Here is a 22,953-nt window from a genome sequence, read left to right on the forward strand (position 1 = left end):
ACACACACACACACACACACACACACACACGCAGTGTTTCATCATCCTCTGCCCATTGGCCCGTCTCTCTCTCAGTCCGTCTGTCTTTCAGCATCTCTGTTTCCCTGCAGCACCTCCCATATGGCTCAGAGGCCTCTCACCTCAGTGACTCATTAACATGTTTGAAAACTGGGAGGAGGTGAAGGGACAACATATGTACCCAGTGCCACCCTCACCGTGAGTGTGTGAGCGGTGTGTATTTGTATATGTGGACCCTTGACCTTTACATGAAACATGTAGCTGGACTAAGGTGAGGAAGTGTGTGATGTGTGTTTATTGTGTTTGAAGTCCAGATCAGCTGATTACTGGAGAAACAAATGCTCCTTACTTTCACTCTGAAACGTTTCCTCAAGAGTTCATCTGATTCAGATTATTTATCGTCCAGAAATCTGAACTGGGAGGTAAATAATACAACTTTTTACGGTTATCTTGGAGGGAGCTCTATGAAGGCTGTTATTCAGATACCTGGACAGGAAAAGAGAGGAGGGGGTGGGACAAAAGGGTAACAGGTTATTTTTGTTAACCTGTGGAGCACGCCATCTAGTGGACTTTAATGTGCCTGCAGTCAGTACACAACTTGGCTGTGTCATCGAATATGAAGATAAAAGTGTCCCCTGCCGTGACAAGAACATATACAGTATCAGTAAAAAGTTTGGACACCCCCTCTCATTCAGTTGCTTTTAATTCTGAAAACATTAAAACTATAAAAGAACAAGTTTTAGTAAACAAAAACATGTTAAACCAAGAGAATCTGATGTGTGTTTCAGATTCCTCAAAGTGCCACCCTTTGGCTTTACAGACAGCTGTGCTCACTCTTTGTCTTCTCTCACTAAGAGTCACAAGAGTTTTCAATTAACAGGTGTGTCTTGGCACAGGTTAATTTACCCCCTTAATGTGACAGAAAACCATCACTTGTGTTAGGCCTAGTACTGGATACCGTGATTTCATACCCATATTCCACTACTGTAATCAATAATATGGCAATCACTAAACTAAGTGAAGAGAAACAACAGCCCATCATTACTTTAAGACATGAAAATGAGTCAATATGGAAGATTTTAAGAACTTTTAATAAAAACTGAAGCCACAAAAACTGTCAAACGTTGTGTCTCCAACTGTGTATTTTTGCTCTCACTAAATGAAGTACACAAGTCACACTGTACTACCCATTCTGTTTACTGACAGTATAGAAAAACACAGTATACCTGTGATTCTCAGCTGGTGGCACTCTAAACAGGCAAAAGTGGAGTGTGGGACTCTGGACACTTCTCACCCACTAAGGTTGCCATCTTGGCTATGTACGGATCTAGCCAAGCTCTCCTGGGAACTCCTTCAAGACTGTTAAAAACCATTCCAGGTGACGACCTCATGAAGCTCATGGAGAGTCAATACAGTGTGTGACGAGCAGTCATCAAGGCTCAAGTGGCTCCTTTGAAGAACTTTGAATACAAAAAGTACTCTGTTTTTTCAAGACTTTTTTGTACATTACTTTGTTAGTACATTATCCCATACATGTTATGTCATAGCTTTGATGTCCTCGGTGTGTATCTAAAATGTAGAAAAAACATTGAATGAGAGGTTGTGTCCCAATATTTCAGTTGAATAAATAAAAATTTTTGGGTATAAAAACAAAAAAACTCACTGGTATTTTTCCTAAAACATATTAAGTAGATCAAATGTGTAAATAAAGAAATGTGATATACATACTCTACCTGCTGCTGTTTGCCTGAACACATTAAGAATTAGCATAAAATCTAGATGTGTTTCAGATAAGGAAGTCAAACTAAGGAACTGCCTCAGTGATGGGCTACGTGTTGTAGTTTGTGGAGATTTACAAAGTCTTGAGATGTGAATTTAAAAATGGGAACAAAATAAATAAAAGAGAAATCCATCTTATCTTAATTCTTTGTTGGTCATTGTGTGATTTTGTAAAATTGTGTTTTATATTTTTTTCAGATGAGTATCCTCACAAACTGGACTTTTCTTCTTAAACCAGTGACTGGAACTAATAAAATATCTATTTTTTTCCTGATAATGTAAACATGTCTCTTCTCATAAAGAGCACCTCAAAGATCAGACTTTCAGTTACTAAATCACAGGATCAAAACATTCAGATTACTAAAGTCAGACACACACACCTGGTATTTCACAAAGCAAACTTTATTGACTTCATATGAGAAAAGCTAAAAATCTAGCCTCAAATTAAATACATCAACCTTTCATTTCATGAGATTAAACCACCTTTAATCACTAACCTGACTTAACGTTCAGAGTTAGAAAAAACAGACGTGTCACACTGAGAAAAACAGAAAAACCCTCACGTTATCAGATGGATGAGTCCATCGAATGAAACACGTTACAATTCAATGTTCTGAGGAAAATAGCAGACTGCTTTACTGCAGAGAATATCATTTCAGTCAATGAACACGTCCTTCAAAGCAATAATAAATATAAGAGCATCAGTGTCGCCCACCCCCACACCTCGCAGTTTGATTCTGAACTGAATGAGAGACGAAGAAACACCAGCAGCACCTGAGAGGAACTGTTACAGTCACATCTTAGAGAGAATTACAGTCACCTGTTTGGCCTCAGAAAAGAAATAAAACCAGCACTCCTGATGATCTGTGCATTTAGTAAGGATTGATAACTTTCTGTGGCACTTTCACACTGCTGGTCACATTCACCATCCACACCACAGTCACACACTGATGACACTGAGGCTGCTACAGTAAGGGACCATCAGTATTTGATAACCTTATTCATACCCATCCACACACTGCTGAACAACAGGAGCAGTCTGAAGTTCAGTGTCTCACTTAAACACTTCTGCAGGACTGCAGGAGCTGGGACCAACCTCTGACCTGCACCCACCCCTGGGCCACTGAGCTACAGCCTCCCTGTACAGCAAAAACTGAAGTGCTTGTTTCTGAAGTTAATTTTAGGTCTTTTTTTGCCTTTAATCAGGGAGGAGAGGACAGTGGATAGGGAAGGAAACAGGGTGACAGTGGGGGGGGGTGACATACTGGAAAGAGGCCACGGGCTGGGTTCAAACCCGGGCCACCCACACAAGGATGAACCTCATGGAGCACAACCTTAAACCACAGGTCGTGATGCAGCGGAGATGACCTTTGTATCCCACTAATGCCTGTTGATTCATATTCTACACATGCCAAGGGTCTTATCAGATACACTTTGTCACAATACGTTTGTCAGAGGGGGAACTCATTATTTCTATCTATTAGACATGCACCAACTGATGGGTCCTGATTTCCTTAATTTTGGGGGATTGGTGATCAGTGATGGGTGATCGGCCTATCCTACACATAAAACTGATCTTGTATACTGTCAGGAAGGTCTGACCGCCAGCCTTTGTTGCTTTTTGCTCAGAGACCTAAAACTCAGGACACTTTATTGGTTGTTTAAGTTAAAACATAAAGATTTTACTGGTTCACGTGTATTGTTCAATGATTTTCAATAAAAAAAGATTGAAACATTGAAGGTATATGCTGTCAGTTATAAAAAATAAAAACCGGTATCGGCCCAAATTGGTATCTGCAGGTCAGGTTTTTTAAAGATCGGTGATTGGCCAGAAATTTGTGATCAGTGCACCCCTAGTAACTATATAATAAAACTCATTCACATCTATTGTATGTGCTTTACTCAAATTACAATCTCCACTCAATTTAGCATCTGTAAGAATGCAAAAACACACAAGAGCTTTTTTTTTCTAAATTTAATTGTGAATTATTTGAGGAGGTTAAGTGTTAATATGTTCACCTGACAAGTCTTCAAAATATCTAATACCAAGATAAGACAAAAATGACATCTGATATGCCCGATAAAAATGGGTGAGGAAAAACTTGTTTGTTTCTTGAAATAAGAATAAGTTCTTAATACAAGAAACTAAATAAGCACATTTTTCCTACCCAATTGGCTGATCTTTTGAAATTATTGATGCATAACTTTTGTGTTTTAATATTTTAAAATAAGATTTTTTTTTCTATACTTGTCAGGTGAATGTAGCTGATTAAGGCTGATAATATGCTTTTAGAAGTGGCGGAGCTTGATTGAAAAAAACAAAAAAAAAAACAAAAAAAAAACAACTAACAGAACTGCACTTAATTAATATTGTATTTTTTAATCCCATATTAATATTTGGCAGAAGATCAACATTTTCAGTTCAAATGGCTTTAATAGATGACTGAATCAATAAATAAACTAAAACATAAACTTAAACAAAATAATCAAGTTTATTTTCAATCAAACGCATGTTTAATGTGCAGTTTAAGTAACATTACTGCATTTTAATGATAAATCAAAGTTTTTGAGGACTTTTTGTAAACTTGAGTGTAGGTTGGCGACACTACAGACTCGTACTCAGACTGTCTGACAGGTATTGAGGTGATACCGGAGAATATTGCTCCAGAGATGCAAACTCTTAGGTGCATCATTTTCCACACAACAATGCTCCTACCCACATTTCCATTGGATTTATTTTTAGGGTAAATTTTTCATCCTTTCAGGGTATGACAACAAACTGCAATAAACCACGTACGTTTGTTGAACATGGATTTTTAAAAAATTAATTAATCGTTATTAAAAAGTTTGAGATCTAGTTAAGTTCCTTTTTTGAGTTATTTTTTGGGTTGGATAGTAGAGAGGACAGTGAATAGAGCAGGAAACAGGGCAAGAATGGGGAGTGACATGCAGGAAAGAGGCCACAGGCTGGATCTGAACCCAGGACAGTTGCATGAGGGGGAACCTCCTGGAGCGCAACCTAAACCACTAGGTCATCTGCACTGCACCTAGCTCTAGATTTTATTATAAGCAGCAAATACATCTTTTTCAGCTTTTGGAGTTCACAGTGGATTCAGTGGAGAGTTGGTCATCTCTCACTGGGACACCTGGTGGTTCAGTCCCAGTTTAATGGAGCAGCCTCTGCCATCAGTGTGTGATAGTCATGTGGTATTCAATCTAAGAGGGTCTCAAGTGGTCGACTCAGGACTGAAAAAAGCTCTTTATAAATATAACTTATCACTGATTATTCCAGAATTAGGGTCAGAAAGTTTTGTGGGGGTCAGGCAGATCACTCCAGCCATGTTTCTGCCTCTGAACTCTAACATCTAAACATGTTTGGGTCTTCATTCAAAAATGGCTCCTTCCTGTTGGAGGGTCTGGTCATCAGACAGTGATTGAAAAGCAGATCACACACCTGAATAAATAGTGCTACTATGGGATTAGATTTGCAGCTGACATTACTCCTTTGCCCAGGAAGGATGGACGCAGACAGGTGAGGTTCCTCTGAGTCTCAGGAGTAGAACTTACTGTTGTTCAGCTTCTTTTCTTTCGTCCTGGAGCAAAACAAAGCACAACAGGTAGAATGAAACACTCATCACATTTGATCTTTCCCTCCTTCACACTGCACTGTGGTGTGAAGTCTCACCTGTGTCTCTCGCTGGTGCTGAACTCTCTGCTGAGGTGTTGACGGGGCAGGGAGGAGTGCCCGAGGTTGGTGTGTGTATCATACAGGAACGGCTCTCCGCCAACCTCAGCCTGTTTTTTCTTCAGCTGGCTGGAGGACGAGTACAGCTCCTCCTCTGCTTGCTGAAGGGAAAGAAAGACGTTTCAATTCATGTGAAAATGTCCATCCTGCACAATGGCATCAACACCGGTGTGTGTCTGTGTGTTCGCTCACCCCTGCTTGCTGCACATCAATGTAGACCAGCAGAGAGGCTAAATCCAGGTTTTCACTGTAGCCGTTTTTTAATGGTACTGAGCGGTAACCTGTTGAACAAGAAACAGCCAGCAAGCGTGTCATGTTAGCCTTCGTAGTTCAATCAGTTTATGATCTGACCAAATTACACAGTAACATCGCAGTAATTGTTTGTTCGACTTACTTTTTATTCATTCTGTCATTTCCTGAATCCTGTTATACCACAGAACTTAAATCTGAGAGTGAAGCTCTGTGAGCTTTCAGTGACACCCCCCATTTTACCTCCATTTTAAATACCTTTATGCATGCTAATGTGATGGGAAACTTTGCTGCTTATGCTTCAGGGATCTTTGGGATCGATTTTGAAACACTAAATTTAAAAAAAAAATCTGTATTAATACCCTACCATTCTCTATCTGGTCTTTTAGAAAAAACTCATATATCTGCCTCTGTCTGAACTCTGTTTCTGCTGCTGTCTCTTTCAGGCTCCCCCACTCCACTAACCCCTTCCCTCTGACTAACCAGCCCTCTGGAAATTATTGAACAAACATTAGATTTCAAACAGCTGCAGGGGGTACTGTGCCCTGTTAGAGAAAACATAAAGTTTGTTTTGACCCTGTCTTTTTTTAAGAAGAGCAAAGCTCATGGCTCAACGTATCTGTGTGTGTGCATGCATGCATGTGTGTGTTATGTGTGTGTGTTCCCACCTGAGCGGAGGCCCTTTACAGGAAACGTCGCCTGAGCCAGGAAGTTGGGGTCTGAGAACATGTCCTCCTCGTTAACCACGAAGCGCAGGAAGGTGAGTTCAGGCTCGTACACAGAGAAGACTATAGGCTCAGCGGGGGCTTTCCACACCGGGTTCAGACCATTATCGCCTGCAGCCAACACAACAACAGCACTGTTTTAATGACCACATCGAGTCCCTCATTTCTCTCTCGTACCTCCAGTTAATTAATCTTCAGCCCTCTTCATTCCCCCCTCCCTGTTTCCTTACGACACACGACGGTCTTGAACTTCTCTTCAGCGTGCCCGCACAGCTCGACCTCCACGAATGGACTGGCGATGCTGCGGCCAGGCTTAGGAAGGTGTCTGGCTGCAATCACCTGTGGGGAACAAACACAATATTAACCCTCTACATGCTGTTTTTACACATTTTCTTTTCATTCAGCACCTTTGTCAAAATAATGCAACTATTCATAAAGTAACTGGTTATTCCTTTATCAAAATGATGTAAAATTAGGACACAAATGTTTTCCTGTTTCAGGAGACACTTACCCTGACCTTGATGATGTTCTTGACCTTTCTCTTCTCCTGCTGAGGATCGTAGCTATCTCGTCGCATGAGCTCAGGCTGTCGTACATAACCTGTACGTCCATTCAGACTGAAGAGGGCGCTGTTCAACTGGGTGGATTTGTCTGGGTCACACACACAAACAAGCTGTGAACACAGTGGGCCTGATATACAAAAACACTGCTCCGCTTGTGTCTGATGAGAGCTGGAGGTAACTGCACAGCAGTGTTTACATGAACTGTCACGCTCAGTGATCGAAACAATAACTCCTGAATAAGATAAGCTAAAACTAACGTGTCTGTTAATAAAACCTGTTATATAACCTTGAATTTACAATTACTACACATACAGGCTGCAACACACAGCAAAGTGTCTTATTAATACATTTATTTACTTTTCTGTTATCTGAGCAAGCCTGCTCCAGGAAGTGAACTGAACATGAACTGGGATCATCTCTGACCAGGGGCGTAGCTACAATTAGGCAAACACAGGCAGTTGCCTGGGGCCCCAAGATTCCCAGGGGCCCCCAAAGCATCTCTTAAAAACTGAGTTATGAAGTTCTCTTCAATTGAAAGCATTTCTTTTTTCTAAATCTTACTTCACATGGTTCAAAATACATCAAAAGGCTTAATCTTTAATGATGGTTTTGGGTACTCCCCCTCCCTTCTTATTCAATGGGCTATTCCATGTTACAACACAGCTGATAATTTGATTCAGGAAGAAAGTGGTAGAAAACACTTCTGCCCCATTTTTTTCTTATTTTCAACCAAGTTGGAAATACAAACAATGTTGCTCTGAGATCTGAGATAAACATATAAGATTTTTAGGATTTTAAGGACTTTATCTAGCTCAAGAAACAGGATAATTTTCTCAAAATCAAAGTTTTTGAGTTGGTGATAAACATTATTCTACAAAACCTCTTTTTTGGATACATAACTCACTGGACAGGGGGTCAAATAAAAATACATTAACTTTAAATTAATAGTACCAAAAAGTATGGTAACTGTAAATATCACCTCTTTCAGTAGATTTCTTTCCAGTTTTATGTTGTGCTTGATATTTACATATTTTTTCTTTACTAAATTATTTTTTTCAGTATTTACCTATTGTAATGTTTTTCACTTCATACTTTCTTGTTTGTTACTGTTACTCTGTAAATTCCCCACTGTGGGACAAATAAGCTGTCAATTGACCATAAAAGATTTCAAATCCAGGACAAAGTGGACTAAATTATGTATTTACTTTATTCAAAATCAAACTTAAGTACAGAACTTGAGGAAATGCATTTAGTTGCGTTAAGTTACCATGTTCAAGATTAGCACTGTGTCATGCCTTGATCCTCAGAAAGAGACAGTGGACCCAGGGAAGGCCAGTCTAGCTCTGAGGGAGATGAGTTACAAGGATGTGGAGGCCCCCATTGACGGGTTTGCCTTGCCCCCCAAACCACTAAATACACCCCTGTCTCTGAGAATCCAGCCCATCATAAACATGGACACCATTGGAGCTGTGTTAGGATGAGAGCACACAGTGCAGCTATGTCCGAGCACAGAGTGGAGATGCTAACTCAGTGGTCACCAACTTTTTTGAGCCCAAGATCTCTAAACCCAACCAGTGTGAATGCGAGATCTACCTATTAAAGGCTTTAAGAAAAATGGAAAACACATTATGTATTTCCTGTTTTAATGAGCTTTGATGTTTGAATTATACTCAAGTCCCTCGTATTTAAGTGTTAGAAGCTGTTTTGCTTACCTGCTGAAAATCTTTGGATGTTGTAACTTTTAACTTTTACATTATGAGAAATTGGAACTTTAGTGTTTATTAAATTCTCAATCAGTGCCATTCAGTTACCATCTGTTACATGTCAACGCAGAATCACTTCAAAGACAGTCAGTAGGGTCGCTGACAATAGGATGACTCCTGTTCTTTGATTTGTCTGCATGTGACTGTGTGTCTATCAATTTAATATGACGATCGAGTAACAAGGAGTGTTGCACACGCAGCATTTTTTCATTAAATATTTTCCTTGCATTACTGCTTTAAATGTCCCTTTTGTAGTAATTCAAAGGTGTATTTATCAAAGATTGACAAACTAAAACTTCTGTCCCAAAGGGAGCAGAAAGGTGACTCCTGTATGAGCGTGAGGAGGATTAACAATCAGCTGATGCGAAACACATGCGAGTGTCAGAGCGCAGCACTCATCATTACAGCCTTAGCAAGACAACAGCTAAGGCTCCTCTCTTTCAGGTGGCTTTTAAACTCATGGCAGGATTTGCCACTACATCTAAAAGTCACAAAACGGCGTGGGAAATTTGGGAAAGTCTTGGAATCATGCGTAATGAATGGCAGCCGCGCGCTGCGTCAGCTGATCACAACAAAGGATGGATGAATGAATGAATGAATGAATACGGAGCATTGTACAGCTTGGAATAAAGGACAGTGACTGTGTTTCGTGTTATGGTGATAGAAATCACCCAGTGACTCTTTCAAGTGTGTTTGGTGCTCTAATGTTTGCCACTCTTCTCAAACCAGACAGAAGAAAGCGCAGTGGACGCGCTCACGGGCATGAGTGACGACGAAAGGCTGCAGCGGGATATCACCGCAAGGAGAGTAAAGTTACAGCAGCTCACTTTGAAATCTAATCAAATGGAGGATTTGTTGGGAAAAGACTCAAACGATCAAGAAGTCAAGATGAGAATGAAAGAATTCAATGCGCTGCTGGAAGCATTGAAGGAGCTCAATCAGTCCGTCCTGCAACAATTAAACAAGGAGGAGCAAAGCGCTGATCAAGAGCAGTGGTTTCAACCCAAGTTAAAACGGTTTCAGGAATTCATGCAAAAGGTTGATGTATGGTTTAAAGATGTTGACTAAAGAACTGAAAAGACTTCAACAGAGCTGGATGAAATAACGCATCTCGACAGTGCATCAAACATGTCAAAAAGGACGTCCCACAGTGCACGGCGCGTCATCAGCGACGTCAGCGCACCTGAAAGAGGCAGCTGCTCTGAGGCAAAAACAGGCCTTGGCACTGAAGGAGGGACAGCTTACGGCTGAAAAGGAGGAGTTACAAATTCAAACAGCTCTTGCAGTGTCAAATGCAAAAAAATAAAAGTTTATGAGGACCATGAAGTTGCAGAGTGTGATGGAATGAATGAATATTATGATGCTGCAGCCACGAAACACAAAGAAAAGAGTGTTAATATTCAGAAGGAACCAAGTCTTATTGATGTGGTTGACTCTAAGCCCTCTGTCCAGCCCTTAGGTGCTAGGCCCAAGATACAGAGACGACATGACTCTGCCACCACCCAGCATACAATCCCCCAACAGCTTACAAATCAGACAAATGAGCTCTATGATGTCATGAAGCGCCAAACCAGTATCACAGAAATGCTCGTAAAACATCAGCAATCAGCCTGTTTACCACAGCGTGATGTTCCTGTGTTTTGTTATGACCATCTAGAATTTAGATCCTTTATGAAGGCCTTTGAACATGTTGTGGACTCCAAGACTGATAATAATGTGGACAAGCTTTTCTTTTTGGAGCAATCCACAAGAGGTGAGCCACATGACTTGGTAAAAAGTTGCCAGCACATGCACTCTGGACGTGGCTATCGTGGAGCAGTGCGCCTACTGGAGGACCATTATGGAAACCCACAAACTGATTAAGATGAAGGTTGAATTAAATGTAACCCGCACAGAGTGACAGAGGGAACTTCTGCTGCTAAATCTAATAAAACTGGACATAATGTAGAACCGAAGTTTTGTCTCCGACTCACGGGATACTTGGGATATGACAAATCGTTACAGCATATAAAACACAGAGGCACATGAAAGCGTGTCTGTAAACACTTGTAAATGATCACAGGAAGTGCAGATTTGATTTCCTTAAACAACTTTCCCAACCATAGTCCGCATTTGTCAATAATGTGCGAGCTACTGGGCGGAACTCCATCATGCGTGATGAGTAGTGATTCATTTTTCTATCATTTTCAAGATCCACTGGGGAAGCTTCAAAGATCGACCGGTCGATCGCGATCAACGGGTTGGTGACCTCTGTGCTAACTGCTCATATCAGTCACAATCAGGTGTAAAATTAGAGTGAACTGCTCAGAGCTGCAGGACTCTGTGGGGGATTTACACTTTAATATCATCTGAGCAGAACTCGAGACAGAGCAGATAACACAGACAAGTGTTGTATGATTCTTGTTGCTGTCAGCTGGCCTGTTTCTTTTTTTAAATGAATTTCCTCCTCAGTGTCTCTCAGCACAAAGCTATAGAAAGAAATGTCCCACCCCTCCACCGTCTGATTGAATGATGGCTATAAACTAAATGCTAAATCCTTCACTCTCTATGATTTCAAGTTTCTGCTTCAAACCTCCTCAACAAGCTCTTCAGCTGCAGTCTTAAAAGGTCATTATTTGGGTGCACACAGAAGTGTTCGAGAAACCCAATATCCTACAAACATTTTCCTCTACAAATGTCTTTTGTGTGGTTTCAGCTCAGATAAAATACTTCACCTGCGGTCTGGTAGTTCAGAGCCACCATGTGACAGCCGAGGGCCCACAGTGGATAGGGGTCGTAGTTGGAGGACTCGACGCGCTGGCCTTTTGGGTAGATTCGACTCAGAGCCTTGCAGTTGTACTGCAGGAACTCCTTGGTGCGGCTCTTTCCAGGGATCTTGTTTTCCACAAAGGAACGGATCTCTTTGTAGTTGTAGCTGTCTGAAGATGAAGAAGAGGAAGACTATTTAGAAAGTGGAGACTCAGCTGACACTGACTGAAGACCTGGTGGTTGTTAGTTATCCAAACTTTGTGAGCTGGTTGTTGCTAACCCTCTCTTACATGTCATCAGCTTTTGCTGTTTTTTTTGATGAAACATGATCTCAGTTTATGCTTAAAGGGGACATATCATGCTTGTTTCTCCTTTTCACTATACCAGACTAGGATGCCTGTAAAGCATTTCTGCCCTCAGTACAAGTCATTTAGTTCCTTCATTGCCCCACAATAGCGTCCTCAATATCCTCATTTTAGGCCATTCTGAAGATCTCGTTGAAACGCTCCGTTTCGAGAATGACCTCCAGTAACCTCGCAACGTCACAGCCCTTTGTGCTCTGATTGGTCAGTTCTATCAGAGGGGCGGAGGGGGTAGAGCCAGGGGGCGGTTTTTGCAGCATGGCAGTATTTACAAAGTCGCCACGTTGAATGGAATACGTGGAAATGTAGGCAGACTCCACCAATAAACTATTTCTATAACAGGGCTCCATCCTGCTCCTTCACTTTTCTCTGTCTGTTTTATCCATCATGCTGAAAGTGTGGTCTAAAGATCGCCTCTACCGTCAGTTCGTCACTATGTTAGCACTCAGTCAAGTTAGCCAGAGCTAGTAGGGGGCTTTATTTAGACTCGGCTCTTGGTGGGTGTATCCCTCGGTGGCGGTTGTGTGACTAACTGACATCACAGAGGAGGAGCTGCTTTATCAGATTACTCCAATAAAAAGAGAGGATCCTCGTGTTGTCATGAAGGTCGAAATCTCGAAGCCAAATGTCAATGACCTATTTTCAGAGGCATCAAATCTTGTTCTAGGATATCAGAAAAAATACAATATCTCAGTTTTTGAAAATTCAGGGGGTGAAAAGTCTTGTTTTCAACTTTATTTTTTTATATGTAAGTATTAAATTACGGATCAGCATGATATGTCCCCTTTAAAGGGATAGTTTGAGGTTTTCAAGCTGAAGACATCTAAACTGAGCTGGGGTACACCCTGGAATTTGGTTTCTTGATTTTTTAACGCTGGTTTTGGGGGCGTTTTGTACCTCTGAAGAGGACATAATAGTGAATAGAGTAGAGAGCAACATGCAGGTCGCAGGTTAGATATGAACTCAGGTGGCCCACTCCAGGGCTCGCTCCCACAACAAAGACCACCAGGCACCCTGGTTTCTTGTTATTTTTAATTGTTCATAGCATGCAGGTTGATTTTAAAGGTCAGATTTCTGTCTGATGTTGAATAATGTTGAATCGGAACAATCCTGTTTTTCTGGATCAAAGTTATTCAAATCCTACTGAAAAGTTTTTAACAACACAAACTGAAGGTTTAATCCAGATTAAAACTAGGATTGGATTACATTATCCAATCCAGCCAGAACATCTTTCTTTCTCTTTCGAACAACCCATTTTCAAACTCTGATCCAATGGAATGACCAAAATACAATCAGATTACCTTTAAACAACTGGCTCAACCATATAAAAATACAAAATAATGTCTGAATTGAGACATTGTTCTTATTTCAAAAAAAAAAAAAAAAAAAAAGAAGACTTTTTTTCTGGGAAATTAATTCATTTCCCCTTTTTGAGCAATTCAGGTGTTATTTTCATCTTTTAACATCTCAAAACAAGACAAATTTTCTTGATTTGGCGGTAAATGTGGCTCAAATTAAATTTAATAAGACAATTAAAACTAAATATACGTTAACACTTGCTTAGATTTTGTTTTTATTTTTTTTGTAGAGTAATCATTGTCTCTGCCTTCTTTAGTGTCTTGAAGTATGTTGAAGTGTTATATCATGGTTTTCTGTATTTCTTTGTTGTACTTTAAACCTGCTGGTGTACAGTGTCATCCAGTCAGGCGCCACTTAGCAGTTAGCCTAGCTGATGATTTCTGACCTGCTGTTAGCTGCCTGCTGGGTTTTGCTGACATATTTTTGACATGCTAAAAGTCAGTGGTGCTACGTTACTATTGAAAAATGCTCTGTAGATTGATTTTAACACAAAGATACTTGTGAAAAAACAAAGGTACCATGTAAAAACAAAAAAAAAAAAAACAGATGACAGACTTCAAATGCTTTCTTTCTGTAAATGATGTTGTTGGTTTCATGATGAATATGAATTTCCAAATTTAGAGGTGTAATGCGCAGGAAACTGTCTTGCCTTTAGATCTTTCCTTTTAGCCACATCCTGTTTGTTTTATAACAGGGTTGCGGTGGAAGAACAGTAACAGTGGCTTCTGTTTCTCACTTTACTTTGTGAGGACTGAGTGTGATGAGAAACCTCTGGTGTAACTTTCAGTTTTTCCTCAGAGGGAGGCATGTAGCTGTGCACTGCATGACTGAAGCACCACAAATTCATGTTAATGTTCATGGCCCCACTACAATGTGCATACAGAAACAGTCTCAGAGCATCTCATACACCCTAAAGGGTTTGTCCGGGTTTTACTCTTAGACTTGAATTCAATGACGATAATTATTTTTTACTATCATCACTGGCTCCTCCACGGCCTCTGTGTTCTTTCCTATGTTATTTTTTCTGTTTGAAAATGAATTTAAACTCAATGACAGAATATTACTCTACCTAAATAAGAAGACACAATGAGCATATTGAGCTGTTACATGAAAATGAATCCACAGAGGAAGTGCAGACATGATGTCCCACTAACAGCTCCAAATTATGTTGTCAGCTGTTCTTGAAATAAGTTATTTAGACTAAACAAGATCCTTAAACTTTAAATCCTTAAACCTTTCCGTTGCTAGGCGCTATCTAAGTAGCTGCCTGTTGCAGCAGCTCTCTCGTCTTTGTCCGTTTCTTGTTATTTTTTTGTCTCTTTTTCGTAATCTTTGTATTTGGAGTGGATCATCACTTTGTATGGTTCATTGTCGGTCACGGACACCAAACTTTTTGTGGCTTCGGCGATATTTTTTACTACTTTTCTCCTGTGTTTGTCTGGAGATCCTACATGTAACCATGGCTGCATTGTTTACATGCAAAATTAGCTGTTAGCAGCCTGTAGCATGTCAATGCTAACTAGTGTAGGGCTTGATGATTTCCCTCGAGCTGAGGAGGAGGAGGTGAGGACGACGTGCTGGTTCTCGGATGTGAGCTGGGAGGTGACGACGTGGACCTGTCCTTCCATCCATCGTTGTTGGGAACGTGGGATCTAGCCCCGGGCGATGGACGAGCTAGCTGTGCTAACCCAGCGGCATCATGCTGTTCACGGACGTGGCTGCTGGAGCTGACATCGGACGCCGGCGCCACATTGGAGGAGCTTCGCCTGCTGTGAGCAGACAGGATCCAGGAGACAGAGACTGAACAGTCTTCTGGGGAGGCTCAGTCCTGGACCCTGTGGAGGTGGAGACTGGCTGGGCTGGAGAGTTGTGGACGAGTGGTGGACGGGATGTCGTCATATAATTTCTTATGGACCTTTTTGCACTTTCTATACTCTTTCTTACTTTTGTTTTCTTAAATGCTGCGGTGACTCCTGAATTTCCCCTCGGGGATAAATAAAGTATTTTCTATTCTATTCTATTCTATTCTAAACAGAAATTTTAGAGCTTTTAGAGCTCAGGACTATTCAAATTTAGCCAGTGCTCCAAGATGTGTCTGTAACATGTAATGTTAGTGAATCCTGGTTATTTCTTGCCAGTGCTCATCTACCAACTCCAACCTCACCAAGCAGAGCTAACAAAATCCAAGAAATCAGTTTCAGCAGAAAAAAGAACAGTGATGTATAGAGGGATTGTTTGTTTATCAACAACGGCGGACAACTTGGGTACAGAAGCACTGCAGAGTATAATGGTTTGTCAACTGATGTGGAGGAGTTAACCACCAAAAACACATTTTTTAACTTAATGTCATCACTTTGACGGACAGCAAAATGATCCCAGGTTTGTGAAATAGCAGTGAGTGGACAGAAGAGACAAGCAAGTGGACAGATATTAGGTGGACAGACGTTTTAGCAGAGAAACCTAGTGTGTACCCAGGGAGGAAACACAACTCTCACTCGATGCTCATGACTGCATTATCCTTGGACACTTATCAGACTGTGACAGACCAGGATGTAAACATCATTTCATAAAATTCACTAATTTTACTTTGGTCATAAAATCTGTTTCTGTTGATCATAATTTATAGGTTCACTCATTATTTACTGTCCATATTGAGTCCATGTTTGGTGAGAACCTCAGCCCCAAACCAACTTTTTCATTAAATAAGCAAAGTCAAATCTGTATTTTGAGTATCAGCAGTTGTTATTGCTTGTTTGCAGTCAAACCTGGTTAACTGAGGTTGGATAAAGAATACACATTTAATTACACACACGCAGACGTCACTGGTGTATCAGTGTAAAGTGTGACCCTGTTAACTGGTGACTCTCGGCCATTCATCATGGCTGCCGTCGGCTGAAAGTCTCCAGCTAGCATGGTCGCTATTAACGCCGAAACACTGGTTGCGCTGTATCAGTCAAAACTTGACAGAAGTTGCCTCTATTGTGTAGTTTTTTTTTTACAGCTGTCCACAGAAAAACCATACATTTTGATGCTTCTAACAGGTTGGATTTAGTGTTAAAAATACCACAAACTCGTCTGAATGACTGGAGATGCGTGGAAATGCTACTTCTGCGATCGAGATGCATGTGCATCTTTATGATGATGTAGACTGATAATCCCTCTATATGTATGTAAATTAACATCTGTACACTTATTTAATTTATTTCACCCCTACCTGTACAGGAGGCAGGATTTGTGGTACGTGTGGCATTTTAAGTCTTAAAGAATGCTGTCCAGTGTTTTTCTGTTTTCTTCTAAATCCAGTTGACCTGTTACTGATTGTGTGTATAATGTATTTTACAATTTAATAATATATTTTTTCATATTTTTATAATTGAATTTCTCTATTTATGTCTTTTATGTTTATTATTTTGATCCTTTAATGAATATAATGTGTCTTACGTGAAAACTCACAAACTTAAAAAAAAAGAGAAAAAAAAAGAAAATTCACAAGTGTAATTATTTTTACATATGCATCTTGAAAAACTTGATAAAAAAAAGAACAGCTGTTGCTCTCCTCCACTAAACTTTGCCGGCCAACGCAGTGTCATCAAAGGGACTTCAGGTCTACCTGCCATAAATGGGGTTAATGTTCTTTCTGACCCGACCACAGGTACTGAGAAACACCATTTGGAGATGACACATTCTGGTGCGAATAATCTCAATTTAAATTTTAGATTATGAACGAACAAATGTAATGAAGTTATAAAGTCTTCATAGTGTTTTTACCTTTAAAAGTTTAAGTAAAAGTTAGATTCTCAAACTGGCCAGGATTTACAACTGATTTCTTCATCTGGAGTTGTGAATGTTTTTCAGCCTAAACAGAACTACATGTTTTAGATGTTGTTCTCATTGTTAATGAATTATGATGGAAGGAACAACAGGTGCTCCCTCTCTATATTGTCTTTGAATGTTGTCTTCTTTTTACCTGAGGTCTTGTGTGTGTGGTTTTTTGTAAAGCCAGTGGACCATTAAAGTTTATTCTATTCTATTCTTGCTTCTCATGACCCCCTCACACCGAGTGGGGACAGAGTGTGTTTTTACTTTGAAGCTGTGGTTAAACTTTAGTGTTGTCACAATAACAGCGCTGCATGTGTTTATGGTGCGCCTAGAGAGCATACCAAAGCGGTCCTTCTCCTTGCTGCGAGGCTGACAGTAGACCACCAGGTCAGACATCTCCATGGCAACCTCTGCCTTCTTCTCCACTTCCTCCTGTTGTCTGATCTGAGATTGGACAGAAAGACAGCCACTTCCTGTTTGTACATTTCTGCTGACAGTCCACCACTGAAGCCTTTTGATGTTGCTGATCAGTTTCAGTCAGATATCATTCTCAGTAAAAGCATGAAGTGGTTATAACATGGGTTGGATGGAAGCCCTTTTGCCTTTATCATGGCTTTAACTTCAGATACTAACCTCCTGCTCCCTCTTGTACTGCTTACTCATCTCTCTTTGAGTAATGTCCCAGGCCACCTGGTACCATTTAAACAACTCCTCCACAGAGTTTGCTGCCAGGTCAAATTGCAGACTGTCCTGCTCCATGTCCTGCAGGGTCAGCACATGGGGCTTCCCGTTTTTACCACTCTTCACTGGAAACAAACAAACAAACAAACAAACAAACAAACAAAATGCAACGAGGACAAAGAGTTAGGAGAGTGGCGAGAGATGTACAACTTCTGCAGACCTTTTGGGCGATTAAACAGTTCAACATTTTTTATCTGTACACCTGACATTTTGAGCTTCCTCCTTTAACTGCACAATTATACAACACTTTTAGGGATGGTCGATTCCACTTTTTTCAGACCAATACCAGTATAAGTACTCCCTCCTGAGTACTCACCAATCCTGAGGACTGATACTACCAGTACTTTTGATATAAAATTTCAACACATCGTCACTCCACTGTTAAGTCCAAAATAAAACACTGACAACTCGCTTTGAGTTTACTGAGTTTCTGTTTTCAACAAATTAAAAAAAAGCAAAATGAAACTCACAACTGTCAGAGTTTTAGGAATATTTTTTAAAGTAAACTGAAGTGAATAAAAAAAAACTTTTGAACTCTCACTGGTTCATCCATGTCGTCTGATGAAGACCTGACACACTTTTGCCGTGATGTCAAACTGCTGCAATGTAGCGCCAACTACTGGTGAGGTGGACTAACTTGACATAGGATTTTTTACTTTGAGTATCAGCTGCTAATATTGGCAGCCTTCATGAGTACCGATACCTTTCAATAAAGCTGGTATTGATGATACCTGATACCAATACCAGTACTCACCCATTCCTAATTTCTTTCCAACATTTCAACTGAATTCACAAAATACAATGGCACTAAATTGCACTAATCTATTTTTTGAGATACCTGACACTTGACGGCCAGCTTTACTTACAAAACTTAAATCCAGTTTGAGGTTGATCTACATGTTATAATAAACCTCCATCTTAAGATTCTCCCTAATAAGTTGTTTGTATTTTTAGTAAATTAACATCAATGTTGTGCACAGAGTTCAAACTTTGATGTGCACTGAAGCTAAAATGCACATTTATATCATACATCAGGCATTTAAAGGACTCACAGTTCTGGATGTTGCATTTGGAGATATCCACGACACCCTTACACAGTTCGCCCAATGGGTTGTCTTCCATGTCCTGTTCAAACATCAGTAACTGTTGAATTTCAGCGGTTTCAGCAGGATTGGCCTCAAACTAAACCCTGAGCTAATGTTCACCTCGCTTCTGGTCTCAGGCTTGGTATTGTTGGAGAACTCCTCCACATGGTTCGATGGGAAGAAGAGCTGCACTTTGCCACCATGGTCACCTTTCCACCTGGAGAGAAGAAAGACGGGGGCGATTTGAAGAGCACTGCCAGGGATTTTTTCTTTTGAACATGTTTATTAAAGTGCATTAAACACTGATCTAGTCTCTGTGCCCATCGGTTTCTGAAAATCAGTCGGTTAACATCATGATTTTACTCCAATCTTTTTTCAGTTTGTCACATTGTTTCCCTCAGTGTCCTGCCAGAAACACTACAAACAACCCTTACACATCACATTCACTTTGCTCTGGAGCCTGTTGAGGTGTGAGAAGGAGTGGTAGTGTACAGCTTTCAGTCATTTGCTTACAAGAGAAGTGCAGTGATCAGGCCTGTATCTAATTCAGCCCACCTCCATTTGTTGTGTGTATAATAGTCTACCATGGCTCCGCATGCAGGCTTTTCATGATCTTTAAACAACGGCGAATAGAAAAGGTTAAATTCAGGACCATCTATCAGTCAGATCACATTAGACTGGTCGCTTGGTGAAATTAGCCTTCAAGGAAAAAAAAATTCCTGTGATGTAAAAATGTATGATCCTCCATTCGTCAAGTTTTTACATAGTGAGAAAGTGAAAACACGCCTTCAAACTTGGAACCTGGAGGAGCAGCAATGTTCTGCTCTCCTGCGTTGGCTCGGTTTCCTACCCAGGGAGTGCTGCTTGGTTTATGTTTAGCCAGTGTAGCTTGTATTACACAGAAAGTTAAATGACCTCACAAAACAACAAAAACTCACATTGAACGGCTGAAGCTTGTAACTAATCTTGTATGTTTGTGTGTTTATGTGTGGACTCACCAATCATTATTCTCCTTTGACACATTGTGGATCAGAGCTCCAATACTGAAGCTCAGCTCATCTGCTCTTTTAGCCTGATAGCTATACACAGCCCGCACTGTGCTCTGGGGCTACGGGCAGAAAACACACACACACACACACACACACACACACACACACACACACACACACACACACACACACACACACACACACACATCAATGAATTAATAGAGGCACAGGGCAGCAGGTGTTGATATTGCAGAGCAGCTTCATACACACCAGAGCAGGCTCGATCTCGTTGGGCTCCACGTACGTCTTCACTTCATACAGAGAGGCGCAGTCTTTCTCCTGTCAAAGCACATGACATGTAACTCATATTTTCTTTGATATTCTAAATGACTATTATCAAATTTAGCTATGAATTGCAAGCTCCATGAACAGGAGATGGCTCTATTGGGCTCTGATGAACCTGTGATGTCATCCCAGGGTGTATTAAAGCCAGTTTAAGGAGTTCGTATTTTTCTGCCACTGTCGAGCTCAGAACGCCTCAAAAAACAATCACTACAGAGATAAAGCCAGTTTTGGGGAAAAAACATTGTTTTGGCTAGAAGGAACTGACGCTACCTTTTAAAGCCAAGGAATTAGAGATTGATAGCTTTGTTAGTTATTGTAGCATCTTTTCAGTGTCAATGGGTTTCACACTATTACTCCACCCCTTTGTCCCGTGCCCACATATCTACTGTTGTCACTTTAACATTGAGTATAGATATTGACAAATGTGTACACTGATATGCATATGTGTACTCTGAGCTACAAATATTGAGACCAATTAGCAAATGCATACTTAATTATTAACTGACCTGCGGCTAAGTCCCACTCTGAAACACGATGAGCCAATCAGAGTGTGCACAGCCATTCCCATACACTCGGACATTCTCTGTCTATATGTCCACTGAAATGCATTTAACAAAGTTGTGTTTTGTTTGGTTTTATGGTTTCTATTCAGACATTTTTAGTTCAAAAAAGTTCAAACAGTGTTCATGGGGAAAGAGTACTAAAATTTGTGTTAAGCGCGTATGTTGTCTGGTAAGACCAGGGCTAAACCGATAAACAATACTTGTTGCTAGGTGTCACCCCATTGTGGCTGCCTGTTACAGCAGCTCTCTCTTCTTTGTCTGTTTCTTGAAATTTTTTTCTTCATAAAAAAGGGGATCCGCTGCCTTGGGTTCTGGGCGAGTGGCACAGCAGGGGTCCCGCGGCGCCCCGGAGGATGCCCATGGCTTTATATCTACTTATTTATTTATTTATTTAATCCTCTTTTTAAAATTATTTATATATGTATGAATATATATATGTATGTGTATGTGTGTGTGTATATATATATGTGTATGTATGTATATGTATGTGTATGTATGTGTATATGTATATATATATATATGTATATGTGTATGTATGTGTATGTATATGTGTATGTATGTGTGTGTGTATGTATGTGTGTGTGTATGTATATATATATATATATATATATATATATATATATATATATATATATATATATATATATATATATATATATATATATATATATATATAAATATGTGTATATATATATGTATTATTTTATTTTTTTTATTTTTTTTTGGTGAGTGAGGAGGAAAAGGGGGGGTATTTCCCACATGAGTGGCTGGAGGTTCTGAGTGCGTAATGATATGGTGCTGCCGTGTTGTGATATTGTTGTGTGGTCGTCTTGTGGTGCTGTGGTGTTGTTGTGCTGTTGTGTGAACGTATGGGTATGGATGGACAGAATGTTTATGTGCGGGTGTCAGGGTCCATGGTGGAGGGCTGGTGAGCTGTGATAAAGATGAGAGGGGGATAGGGGTGGGTTGGGACAGTAGGCTGTGTACGGGGGATACTGGGTTTCTGGGGAGAGGACTTCTGTGGTCTCTGGTGTCTGACCGGGTGCGCTGGGGGCCGGCACCGACTCGTGATAGGTGGTGGCCTGGGCTGGGTCCGTCCTCCCGGGTGCCTGGCCGAACCCCCCATCCTCGGGGGTGAGTGGCCCTTGGGCACAGGTGACCCCTGGTCTTACCCCCTGCACTCGATCGGGGGCCCTGCGTCTAGCGGGGCCTGCAGACCTCAGTCCCTGGCCCCTGGGGTCCTCCCTCTGCAGTGTCGGGGGCCTGCCTCTAGCCTTCCCGGGACGCTCCCCCCTTGCCTCCTCCTGGATTGGCGTGCTGCTGTCTCCATGGTGGTCTGTCTGGGCCCTGTGCTCTGTTGTGGCTGCGGGACGCCCGGGGATGAGGGCTATCTCAGTGCATGTCTGGCCTCTGGGAGCAGCGGGGCCACATCTGCATGATCACTCCTTGGCATGATCACCTGACCCAAATCAAACCCAATTTTCTATACTGCCACCTGTAGCCCTATATGTGTAGGTGAGTATATGCGTCTGTGTATAGATCTATATACGTATATGTACCTCTTTGCAATTGTCATTGTTGTGCTCACTGCTACTCATGATTTCTCCAGTTCATCTCTCCAGGTTCTTCTTGTGATTATGACTTCAAAGACCCCAGGATACTGTCTCCTTTCAGGCTCAGTAGCTGGTTATTTGTTTCTCCTGTCTGTAGTCATCTGTTCAGTTGTTGTGGTTGTTCTCTACTGTTGTTTTGTTCTCTCTCTCTCCCCCCCTGTCTAGTCTCTTCTCTACAATCTTTTCCTTTTTCACTGTTTCTTTCCTGATATCACCTTGTTCTGGTTAAGCAGTAATCTTCAAACTTGGCAATATACGGGAGGGAAACTGTATGGATACATGTATGCGTATGTATATATATGTGCATACATACGTATGTGTGTGTGTATGTATATATATGTATGTGTATTTATGTATAAAATATATATAGATAATTAAAAAAAAAAAAAAAACACTAATAAAGAGTACCATTTTAACACTCAAGGGCAGCTCTATACATTAACGGCTCCCTTTGGAAAAGCAAATGTGTTCTGCACAATACGGCAGC

The 22,953-nt window shown here is 40.8% G+C and overlaps 1 protein-coding gene across 1 annotated transcript in view; it reads right to left on the minus strand.

Moving 5' to 3' along the window:
• Positions 1–4,981: 4,981 nt before the first annotated feature.
• Positions 4,982–22,953, minus strand: part of LOC141797099 (1-phosphatidylinositol 4,5-bisphosphate phosphodiesterase gamma-2-like) — a 58,159-nt gene continuing 40,187 nt past the window's right edge. The window contains exons 21-33 of the mRNA XM_074678522.1: positions 20,216–20,284; positions 19,955–20,064; positions 19,077–19,173; positions 18,924–18,996; positions 17,764–17,936; positions 17,472–17,574; positions 11,557–11,760; positions 7,028–7,167; positions 6,747–6,855; positions 6,460–6,627; positions 5,735–5,823; positions 5,483–5,643; positions 4,982–5,390 (exon numbers count right to left, since the gene is read on the minus strand). Of these exons, the coding sequence (XP_074534623.1) occupies positions 5,348–5,390; positions 5,483–5,643; positions 5,735–5,823; positions 6,460–6,627; positions 6,747–6,855; positions 7,028–7,167; positions 11,557–11,760; positions 17,472–17,574; positions 17,764–17,936; positions 18,924–18,996; positions 19,077–19,173; positions 19,955–20,064; positions 20,216–20,284 (1,539 nt within the window). The 3' untranslated portion in view covers positions 4,982–5,347. The remainder of the gene's footprint in view (positions 5,391–5,482; positions 5,644–5,734; positions 5,824–6,459; positions 6,628–6,746; positions 6,856–7,027; positions 7,168–11,556; positions 11,761–17,471; positions 17,575–17,763; positions 17,937–18,923; positions 18,997–19,076; positions 19,174–19,954; positions 20,065–20,215; positions 20,285–22,953) is intronic.

Source organism: Halichoeres trimaculatus, unplaced genomic scaffold (assembly GCF_033239565.1).
Source record: "Halichoeres trimaculatus isolate MK-OKI-2021-1 unplaced genomic scaffold, fHalTri1.1 fHalTri1_scaffold_10, whole genome shotgun sequence".
In the NCBI taxonomy this organism is placed as follows: domain Eukaryota; kingdom Metazoa; phylum Chordata; class Actinopteri; order Labriformes; family Labridae; genus Halichoeres; species Halichoeres trimaculatus.